This window comes from Amia ocellicauda, chromosome 5 (assembly GCF_036373705.1).
Source record: "Amia ocellicauda isolate fAmiCal2 chromosome 5, fAmiCal2.hap1, whole genome shotgun sequence".
Classification (NCBI taxonomy): domain Eukaryota; kingdom Metazoa; phylum Chordata; class Actinopteri; order Amiiformes; family Amiidae; genus Amia; species Amia ocellicauda.
This window is the reverse complement of record NC_089854.1, coordinates 28,528,981-28,541,058: the sequence shown is the minus strand read 5'-3', so window position 1 is coordinate 28,541,058 and position 12,078 is coordinate 28,528,981. Positions and strand designations below refer to the sequence as shown.

The window sequence follows — 12,078 nt, the reverse complement described above, 5'->3', positions numbered from 1 at the left end:
CCAGTGGAAGTGGAATCCCCTGAGATGCGTGCATACTTTACATGTGTTGGGTATTGCAGCAGGTTTTTCCAGGTGATACTTCTAGAAGCCTTCAGGAAATGGCCTGTATTGTAGTCATCAATTGTTTGTGGTCCTTTCTCCAGGTACGTCAAAATCGGCGATAAGGAGTGTGAGTATAACCCACAATTCAGGTTAATTCTTCACACAAAACTGGCCAACCCCCACTACCAGCCTGAGATGCAAGCCCAGTGTACTCTCATTAACTTCACGGTCACCCGGGATGGGCTGGAGGATCAGCTACTGGCCGCTGTGGTCAGCATGGAGCGACCAGACCTGGAGGAGCTGAAGGCAAGTATTAAGACTTACAACAGCATCTGGAAATATTGGGGTTAATGCTGTAGCTGCTATTTCTGCTTGCATAGCTTTTTTCCCTCCCCTGTTCACATGCAAAGCCCTCAAGAATGAATGTGGTTGTATTTTGCTTTTGGGTTTTCATAGATGTGTAGAGGGTGCTTTTGTGAACTTGTTTAATAAGAATCATTGTGGTGCACAATCGACTACGTGGTACCTGAGAGCAAAATATGACGTTGACCAATATAGATGCTGATGCTTAAGCAAAAGCTTAATTACTTATGTAATCCAAACACAGAGAAAGTCTCCTTTATGAGAAATATTATTTAATACATTTGTCATAATTTTTTCTGTTCCAATAATTGCATCTACCAACCTCCTAGACAGTCTGGTTGATCAACCAAAACTCTCGTTTGAAACAAATCTAGTAAGAAATTGAACTTGTACTTGTTTTTTGTTCAGTTTAATTTTGACGTTTTAAAAGGTACTGTGACAAACCTCAAAGTGGCAGTCATTACTTTAAGATTGTGGCCATGTGTGATTCCATTTACATAAGCGCTTTTTGTAATGCACCAATGTCTTCAGGTTTTTCTTTAAATATAATTAATTTTAATTTTCATCCAATTAAAAACAGTATTTCATAATAAAATTCTTCTGTCCTCTGACTTCCAAATCTTCTGATGTAGACCTCAGAGCTCTGAGATATAAAGAAAATGTCCAGGAGCTCTAGCATTGATACTCTTACCTCTACCTTCACCACCACCCCACTGTTTTCAATGCCGATTTCACCCCAAACACATATTTGAAAAATCCAGAGTCCTACTGGTGTTTTACTGTAAGTTTCTAGTAACCTGTAGTTCCTGGCAGTTGTTTGGTGCCCTATTTCTGCTTAAATACTTAAATTGCTCTGCAGATAACAATCAAAAGGTAAACTTGCAAATATTTTGTGGGATGTGGGGATTATATAAACCTGAGCATTACTTATCTGCAACCAATGATAGACTCTCTTTGCTGAAGATCCAATCCTTTCTTCTCTGGTTCAGGTTTGTATTTGGAATTCAATGGGTGCTTTGTAAGGAGTTCCTTTCTGTAATTTGGCTGTTTGTGGAAAGAATTTCAAAATCTTCATATTACTATCCAACACATCTTTGTATGTTTTGGAAAGATTAAAAAAAAGTTATAGAAAAACTGTTTTACAGCAGGCAATATTTGCTGATGGAAGTGTTTCAGAGATTTTAAGGCTGATAATTTGAAGCTTTAAATTATGCAGGTCAGCCACATATAACAATACATTAATTTACATTTTGCTCTCCTTCATCTGTTTTATTTTTATTTAAATAAAACTGGCCTTCCAATTTCATCTAATGACAAAACTGCATTTATAATGCCTTGGAAAGTGTGACTTATTGTAAGCTCTCTGTCCCCTCAGCAGAATTCAGTAAAAGGAAAATAATTTAACAACGCTGGTTTAATTAGAAACCTAGCAGTAAAGGAAAAAAAAAAAAAACTGTTGTTGGGACTTGTCTTATCTTTTTAATTAGCTTTGAGAAATGTTAGAAAAGCATCACGTACAGACAGTACCTGCTATAACAGACTGACTTGAATTGATTTAGGCGCTAATTGTTCCTCTTCAATATTCTTCCCATAACATCCGTAAGGATGCCTCATGCGTATTGAAGTAACCAAGAATATGATCCAGATTTGACTGGCGAGGTACAGCTTTGATTTTCCTGGGCCCTGTTTCTAAATATTCACTATAACCTCCTGCCTATCACTAATACCGAGTGTGGGATTCCATGACACTTTCCGTAAAGAACTCTGTCTTGGGTTAGATTCATCAGTCACTGTTTTATAATACCCACCTGATACTGCAGATCAGTGCACAAAGTAAAATCGACACACAATCATGTCTTTAGTGAGCTGCACTATTTCGATTTTGTACTTCCATTTGCAGTACTTATAGACCCCAATACACCACCGTGCTCCAGACTCCTGAACACTATATCACAAAAGCCCATTAGTTTAAAAGCTTTATAAACATGGGAATGCCTATTTTGTCTCATGAGGTTTTGTGCTTCAGATTACAATCAAAAATAACTGCAGGGAATTTAAAAAGGAAAATAACACATTTTAATCACTCCTTGTAGGAACTATAATCCCACATTTGGTGGAGTTGGGACAGTCTGCATGTTGATATTGTTTGCAGCGATTCTCAAACTTGGGGTCGCAACCCCACGTGGAGTCACCTGACATGCAAATGGAGTCGCGAGAGAATGCCCGTAATTTACTTATAAAACAAATTACCACACCTCGCCAGCACTCCCCTCCCCCAAACCACACTTAATTTGCGCATCCGCCTTCCCGAACAAAACTTTGCCAGCACTTCATTCCTCCTACCCGCCTCCGGACCACACTTTGCTAGCGCTGACCCTGCCTGGACTGCACTTTGCCAGTGCTATAAAATCCCCCATCCCCCTCCCTCCGGACCGCACTCTGCCTGCGCCATAACCCCGTCCCACCACCATTCCCCTCCCCCAGACTGCACCTGGCCGGCAAATAGCCAATACATATAGTGTTGTGGTTGCAACAGTTTTCATGTTTGAAATTCGGTGCCGTCAATTGTAAGAGTTTGAGAACAGCTGTTGTAATTCATGATTCTCATTACCATTCGATATAGGCTTTGTCTCTGGTCGAATCAGCAGTGTAGCCAGCTCAGAATGTGCATTGTTGCTTCAAAAACTGGATGAACTTCCAGGACTTACAGTTTAATAATGATGTGCCTGGAATGATAGACATATGATCTCATTTTAATCCCAATTAATGTTTGTACTGGATGGTTAATTGTTTGTTTTCTGGGCTGGGTAATTAGATGTGCAGTACGCCGGCAGATTCCTAATCATTAATAACTGACTCATTAAAAACTTGACTTTGGAGTTGCTTTGCTTCTCTTCATCAGCTTTATGACTGCAGACGTTCAAGGTCAAGCTCAGTCATTGGAAACCTCAAATCCCTTGCATCTGGTGGTGTGTTTGTTTGTTTGTTTTCTCCATAAATGATAATTTTACGCTATTTGATTTATTTTTAACTGCTAACTGAAGACAACAACAGTGGATTGCTCATATATCAGCTATTCTTGCAGAGCACTTTGATATTACTCAGTGTTCTGAGACAGAAAATACTTTTTTTTAGACATTTATTTTGTTTCACCATATCAGTTATTTCATCAGCTGCAGAACTCTTGAGATATTCGCCTCATTTACAAAACATCCTCTCTAGACTGTGACCAGACAGCCATGGGGAATTACCTATAATCAATCATACAATAAAAAACACATTTCTGTAATTACAGTGTTGAACCCTGGTTTTTAAACACCTTATCAAAGTGTCTTCAGTCAGGAAATTTGTGAAAAACTTTTGGAGAAATAACTTTGTAAACAAAATAAAACAAAGAAATCACTTAATCAGACTCAGTTTTAGCCACTGTTACTAATTACCTGTCAGTAATATTTTCTTTGTCTCAATTTTTTGTCAAATGTCTTGTATCAAAACAATATTCTTTGATTGAGAATTGTTTATTCACCTTTTGCACCAGTAGAGTATATGTAACGCTTTCTGTCAGAATCTTATTTCATTTGTAGTTTTACTCACCCAAGAAGAATCAGTTTGTGTTTTCCTGATTAGGTCCCAGCTGTAAAGCTGTCAATCATGAACTGTTGTGCACCTTTTACCCAGTGTGGGATTTTGATTGATTCTGATTCATGTTGTATGTTTTGTGATTTAAAAGTAAAATTATTATAAACAAAGTGTATTTGGAATCTCTCAGAGAAACCAACCACCTGGGCATGTACTTTGTGATGTTTTTTTTGTTCAGAAGATATATTTAAAATAATAATTAAATGTTGTATTTACTACAGTAATTAAGATTGAGAGCTTTAACATCTGTGTACACTAATTTAAACAAAAATAAACCCCCAAATTACAGTGCTTGCAGAGAATGGAAAGTTAATTGGCAAGATACAGAATCCAAAGGAATTCTCACATACGTCACATATATTGTTTGCTTCTATCTAAGAGAACTTTAAGCCAAAAAAAAGGCAACTAGGTTCTCCCATTGCATCGTGTAAAGGAAGGCAAAAAGATAAATATTAGACAGATTAGCCTTCTTGAATAATTGTAACTATTCTGCACTGTGAATCTAATCACTAATGGTTTGCTGTAGCTTGAAAGAGAATGTGCCCATTCGCAATGACACAATCAGCAGCTTAGGGTTTGTTTGATTTAATGTTCAGCATGAAAAGGAAGTATGTTAATTAACATGCTTATAGTTCCGCTCATGCTGAGTTTATCAATCAACACTCTTGGTCATCAAATGTGATTGTCTCTGTGTTTGAATTTGCTTGTAATTGTCCATTCTAAGTATGTCTCTGCATTTTATACACTGTGAGGTCTGCTCATTTGTATATTTCTCTCTCGCGATCTCTATCTGCCTATCAGTGTATATACACTTATGTGAGTTTTTACACATTATTTTTTACTTTGTAGTCGAACCTCACGACACAGCAGAATGGTTTCAAGATCACATTGAAAACCCTAGAAGACAACCTCTTATCTCGGCTCTCATCTGCTTCTGGGAACTTCCTAGGGGATACTGAACTGGTGGAAAATCTGGAAACCACCAAAAAAACGGCAGCTGAAATTGAGGAGAAGGTAAAGCATACACAGACCTCCTTTCCAGGCTCTTCAGATATGTGAATGCTAAATCCCTGTTTATTAACATCGACACCAAAAGGTCATTTTAAGAATACATTAAGCAGCACCAGAATACCTTAGATAACAGATTCCTTATAGAGAGATTAGTACCCATTTAGAGGGAACCCTCCATGGATTGTATAACCAGTCATATTTTTTTTTTTATTCCTTTTAATTTCAAGTGATTAATGGGTGGGAGACGTGAACTTTAATATTTTTTTTGTTTCAACTATCACACTTTTAATGACTGCAGCCCTAAGGAACCCAAATGAGAGCAGCAGTGTTTTTATGTCTGCTGGCAAGGACTTGGACCATATTCCTCTGAGAAGAACCAGCCAAGCGTCCTAGTTTTGATGTGTGTGTGTGAAAGGTGAAGGTGTTACACAGCTGGAAATTAACTTTGGGGAGAAGAAAGCCTTTCAGTCTTTATCCTTGCAAAGACAGGGAATGTCTTTTACCTAAAAAATGTAAATCTGAAAACCACTGAATGTTTTTCACTGTTGTCCTTTCCAACAGGAAATATGAGGCAAGTGTTATTTGAATTTACCAACAGCTATTCTAATTGAGTTAATTAATTTCACATTTCGTTATCAGAAGGACTCTATCGACAAGCATCTCTCTAAGTAATGTAAGCCCGCCGATAGGTGATCTTTGGCTATCCATCATAAAGCTAAAAAACATTGAATTTATTTCAGTTTTAGTTGTCTGTTGATCAGTATTCTCAGTCAATGTAAGTCTGTGATATTTGAATGAAAGATGAAGGCCTTTATGTCTTACTCTAAGCCCTACATATTTGAATTAAAAGCATCTACAGCACTCAATAGATTAAAGTTGGGCTGAGACGAAAGGGGGGTATGCCATATAATCAATACTACTTCTGTGTAATGGTTGGAATGGGGAGGAGTTTAATGTTCACGGAGAGTGTCTTTAATGGATGGGTTTTACATTGATGCAATAGAATCTGTACTCAGTACATTTGAGTATGGTGGCATAATATCAAAAATGGTGCAGAAAGCAAAATCCATCTTTGTAACCATAAATGAAAAGCATGATACTTTATATTCCATAGCCATAAATCACACGTTATGCTCATTTTTATTTCTGTTATGTTTTAATAAGCAGGGTGGTTAGAAATCACCATTCCCTTTCAGATATGCTGATGGCAAACTAAGCCAGGTAATTACAAAAATGACAAGAAAGAACGGAAGACTGTAAGCCTTGATTTTGCAGCTCTGATAGCCCAAAAATCAGTTAGTCAGCAGTGGAAGGAGTGCATTAGCTTATTTTTTTAAGTTCACACTGTCAACACATTTCACAGGAAAACTATGAAAGTGACACTGTTGTGCAATTTCATCAGGTACCCAGAGCACCTCATTCCAGATGCAGTGTCAGCTGTTGCTAAATTGCTTAAGTTTTATTAAGTATCTCTTTAAGGACATGGCTACAAAGAGTTTATCTTGTCCAAATGATATTGAAGCAATTGTGAGTGATTTAGTTTAATAAATATTGTTAATGAGTTAATTGAACACCAGTTCGGCCTGGAGAACTTTTAAATATCCTAGCCTATAGAATGCTACACAATATAGACCAGTGGTTCTCAACCTTTTTTCCACTGGCCGCACTACGGTCCAAGTGCAAGTCTCACGGGCCACACATCATTTGCATATGATGTCATCAATGCAAATTAACCATGTTTAATATTATAGTATTAGCGGTTAATAGTGTGATATATAGACAATTACATTCAAACAGAGTATAATGCTACTCACCGTTAATGGGACAGCTGATGTTGTCGGGAGCTGTTTGGTGAAATTGGGCTCGAATGCAGTCGCTGTACCTCAGTGTGTGCGACGCGCACGGAAGCGGGACTTGATGGCCGAAATCGCAGGCAGTGTGCACTCGCTAATGTATGTTGATGCAAATATGGAAAGCACCTTCGAGCTTAATAATAAAAGGTTCTGTCCAGGGATGTTTCACCACATTTATACTTCAAAAATATTTTTTATCAAAACATAATTGTACACTAAAGTAAACATTTTCAACACCGTGTAAACTTTGTTTTCAACATACAGAAACACCTGTAATGCTGTACAATGCGTGTGTTTCTCAAGCACATGAAAGACTGTAGACAGGTAGAGATCGCCACTGGAGCGGCAGACTGACTATTGTGAAGGACAGGCAGAATTATGCGTTATATTTGAGTTATTATGTATTTAAATGACCGGTCAAAATAACCCGATTTTGCCTATTCTAGGTAAATGTGTGTATAACGTATTTATGTTCGTGTTTATGCAGCTAAAACGCTGTAGGCATGTTTAATACATATATTTAGGAAAAGTCAGTAACGGGTATGCGCAGTGTATTTAGGAACACAGAGTAATTCAAATTTTAATAACCAAATCGGCTCGGCGCTTCTAGTGTTAAATGTGTGTGTCAGATCGTGGGCCGCACTTCCACGTGTGACGGGCCTCGCGTCACGCATGTTCAATTTTCAATGAACTCTGAAAGCATATCAAATATTAACAGTATTTATTAAATGCATGGGCAAATAACATTGTTTCAAATGAAAGTTCAATACATTTTCAATTACTTATGTACTAGTTGACTAAAGAAAACAAACTTTTTTTTTTTTGTAGTATTAATTTCTAATAAAAAAAAAAGGGGTTAGTACTTCCACTCAGTGCAATGGAGACCAGTTTAAGTTATATCCTCGCTCTGATCTATAGAATGTATCTGTGTACAGCTCCTCTACCCATAAAAAAACACCTCTGTGGGACAGTATCTTTAAATGAGCCAATCGTTGCATTCAGAGCTGAAACTAAGCAAATTAAATATTTTTCCAAATTGTTCCTTTGCTTTATCATCAATGGTTGTCCACAGAGTTTGAGGAGATGAAAGGTAAGACACAAGTGGTGGTTTTTGCACCATGCATGCCAGGTGCCTACGCAGGCACCGAGAGTGAAAGCCCCTGGCACTTGTTAAAGCAGGTTTTCTTGTGCTGTTTGCTTTCCAGGTAAAGGAGGCCAAGGTGACAGAAGCCAAGATCAATGAGGCGAGGGAGCACTACAGGCCTGCTGCGGCCCGAGCTTCTTTATTGTACTTCATAATGAATGACCTCAATAAAATCCATCCCATGTATCAGTTCTCTTTGAAGGTACTCCTTTTAATGGGTTGCTCAGCCCCTGGTGGAATTCTTGTTGGCAGATAAACTGCTTTAATAACAATCTGTTTTATTTTTTAATTGTTGCAGTCCATTTCTTCTGCATTCACAAGGTGCTTTGATGCAGCCTTCCCTGCTTGTTTGTATGTTTTACCCATTTCAGATGCATTCATGCATGAGTTCATGCAATGTATTCATGTAATTCTCTCATGAAGAAAAACCTTAGGATCCTGTTGAAGTACAATATCTAATAGAATAGTGTGGACATGCCTCAGATATCCAGATACCTTGTGCTACCATTGTGAATTAGTCAATAGGTTCAGTGACATTGGACAGGTTTAATACCAATTAGGATTATTGATCTACAGTTTCACTTTGTAAATGTCTGATGTCTTCATGTGATACGATTGAATCAACCAAAAGCAATATCCAGGAAGAATTTAGATAGGAAATTGGTGCCATTTAAACAATACAAAACAAAACAAACAAACATAAAAAAGCCTGGATTTCAGATTTAACTTATCTGATCAATCTTGAGCAATAGGTTCCAACCAGTCTCTTATAAAATCTGATTTATATTCTTAAACTATAGTAATAAAACCCTAAAACTTAATAAGCTATTCAGTCAGTAAATAAAATGTCCATGTGACCGGCATGCTTTTTTTCTTTTCTTTTTTTTTTTTTAAATCCTGCTCATTGACTACACTTCTGCATGGCCTCCGGTGTTAATTTTCCAACTAATTCTCCTTGCTACATGAATGTTTTTCGCTTTTACTTTAATCTGGACAATTTTCTAGCAACTACAGTGCAACACTTCCTGAATTATTGAACCAGAAAATAAATAATAGTGCGAGTATATCTCTTCATATAGGTGGTGGTTGAAAAGATTTTGATTAAGTCTTCGTTTAAAATGAGTTTGAGTCACATTTGCTTCGTAACACTCTGTGAGTGTTGGTACACACAGAGTGAGAAGTCAGCATAGTGTTGCTAGTGACATGCATATATGAGGAAGTGTGAAGGCTCTCTGAGGGACTCCCACTGAGGATTACAAATCGGCAAGGGAGATAAGTAAGATACATTACAGATATAAAGACCTCTCAAGTGGCTTCTCCTTTGTGTTTGCAGGCTTTCAGCGTGGTGTTCCAGAATGCGGTCTTAAAAGCCCCTGCAGACGAAACCCTAAAACAGCGGGTGTCCAACCTGATTGACAGCATCACATTCTCCGTCTTCCAGTACACGACCAGGGGACTGTTTGAGTGCGATAAACTCACCTACATTGCCCAGCTGGCATTCCAGGTAATTCAGAATTTAAGTTCCCCAAAACATAGTCAAGAAAATGCCAATTGTCTTAAACCTACTATTACTAAGGACACTAATGTGCTTTTATTATCCAGATTCTGCTTATGAGTAAAGAGATCAACTCGACTGAGCTGGACTTTCTTCTCAGATATCCTGCACAGCCTGGGCTTTCCTCTCCTGTTGATTTCCTCTCCAATCACTCCTGGGGCGGAATAAAGGTGAGGGTGTTGACTGAAATGTGTCGAGAGCAGAAATATATGTAACGCCATACATTTGCCTATGAATACTGTTGCTTTTGACTCATTTGAAGTTTGAGTGTTTGGATGTTGTTGCAAAAGACACAAATCTCCCTACTTTCTGATTCACATAAGCACATGTTGCAATGTTCAGCTTGACTGAGATTAAATCAGACTTGGCCCACCTTCCATTTTGTTTTTGCCTGGGGCTTTTTTCTTCTCTAGCCAATGGCCAAAAGCTACTAACCAGGAGTCAATGTAGAAATTTGCAGTTGATTTGATGGATGCATCTGTAATTCAAACCTAGTTCATGTTGCTTATTTTCATGAATAAAATAGCAGCCAGAAATGTATTCCAATATAATATCCCAAACTAGGAATTGTTTGTCGTGTTCGTGTGTCTGCTATATGTTGTGTTTTTAGTTTTGTTTTTTGCTGTGGTTCAACCAAATCCTGAAGCTTGCCTGTCTCTGAAAACCTTACTGATGTTATATTTCTTCTGAGTTTTTTTCTCTTCTTCTTCACTCTCCTTGCTGCCATGTATGTGCCATTTAAATAAGATAATTGAATACCTCTTTTCAATAAAATCAGTCAGTGCTTGCAGTTTATTATTCACACAATGGAAATAAATGCATTAACCTAATCTGGTGAGGTGATAAAGTACCCTCTGGTTTTCCACAGTTAATTACATTTTCATTGAATGGTTTGGAGTTCATCAGGGCTTGGAGAGACCGTAGAGATATTCACTGTTCGAGAAGGATAAAAATGCCAACTGTACTTTTGATCCCATCTCAGATTTACAATTTTGTCTTAAAACATTAATGTGAGCAGAAAAAGAAATTGTGCTGGATTTTGAAGAAATTATCTGACCCTTGAATTCTTAAGCCCGTAAACCTTAATGGAATTAAAGATACTTCCACCCAAAATGTAATAACATATATCATACCTAGAAATATGCATCTGAAAGCAACATCTATTTCAGTTTATAAAACACTTTTAGTCAAAATTAAAGCTTTCATAGCACTTCAGAGTAATGGCTGTGCTGAAGAAACGATTAAGTCAAAATAGAAAAAGATTCCCTCCCGCCCCCCACAATATTACTGTGTATGGCTGCACAATCTGCCGCCTGGCCCTAGAAAACATATACCAGGCTTCAATTACACTTGTCTAGCTTTCTCTGGACCAGATATAATTATATCACTTGTTCTGCATGGTCTTCAGGCAGAAACATTGGCTATTACCTTTGTATAAAATATGAACTGGTACTGACCATAGTTTGGTGTCATTATTCTGATAAATATGGAAACTTTTCAGCACTTCTCCAGAACACTTCAAGTCTTAGTTATATTTTGAGAGTGGGAAAATAAAAATAAATAAAATTGTGATAACATTACCAGAGGTGAGCAAATTCTCTCTCTCTCTCTCTTCTCTTTTAATGTCATGCTTTCTTTATAGTGCAGATCAGTTCAAAGTGATTGACATTGATTCTCTTTGAATGCCGTATTGCCGTTCTTCCATGCCCTCCTTTTTTTTGTGATGGATAAGGTAATTTGACTTATAAAAGCCCAGAGATGTATGTTTTTTTTGGTTTGAGAATAGATGCAACATCTGCTGTGGAGCTGCTGAGAAGATAGAGAGCATGTTTTCACTTTTCACTTGTTAATAACTTTCCAAAGCAAAGAAAGAAAGAATTATATGTTCCGAGCCGAGGACAATATTTTAAATTAAATCCTGTTGTGATAAGATAAATCTTTCTTGGAGTTTAATACAATAGAGTTCTCCCTGGATTTCTCCCATCAATGCTGCTGTATGGACCTTTTATCTAGTTGCCTGCCATTCAATAATATCGTCTTCTGTTTATTAGCTTTAGCTTATCTGTAAATCTATTCTATTAAAATCAACCGTGCACTTAAACCCATGATTTTATTCTTTGATATTTTATAATTGCCTTTGATGAAGTCATAGAGAGTTGAAAACCCAGTGGACCGACAATCCACAAAAATAAATTAATGTGGTCATCTTAATGGTTATTGTATTGAAACAAAATATGAAAATATCACACATTTTGCTTAAAGCAGAGGAAACAAGGCCTACCATTTAATCCAAATAAAGTATATATTTTATATAATATATACTTTATATCAAATTATACTAGGCTTGTATTAAAATGGTGCTTGTTCTGAGTGAAGGTAGCTCTACATGTATATTTACATACTTTTTTGTGTTACTTGATTTACAAACAAGTGTTTCTTGTTTTAGAGAAGCAGTATATTATTTTAATTAT

At 37.1% G+C, this 12,078-nt stretch overlaps 1 protein-coding gene across 1 annotated transcript in view; it reads left to right on the top strand.

Annotated features, from left to right (window-relative positions):
* dnah9 (dynein, axonemal, heavy chain 9) overlaps window positions 1-12,078 on the top strand; it is a 117,657-nt gene that overhangs the window by 73,108 nt on the left and 32,471 nt on the right. Inside the window, exons 56-60 of the mRNA XM_066704676.1 lie at window positions 144-348; window positions 4,894-5,058; window positions 8,114-8,254; window positions 9,386-9,556; window positions 9,655-9,777. Coding sequence (XP_066560773.1) covers window positions 144-348; window positions 4,894-5,058; window positions 8,114-8,254; window positions 9,386-9,556; window positions 9,655-9,777 — 805 coding nt within the window. The remainder of the gene's footprint in view (window positions 1-143; window positions 349-4,893; window positions 5,059-8,113; window positions 8,255-9,385; window positions 9,557-9,654; window positions 9,778-12,078) is intronic.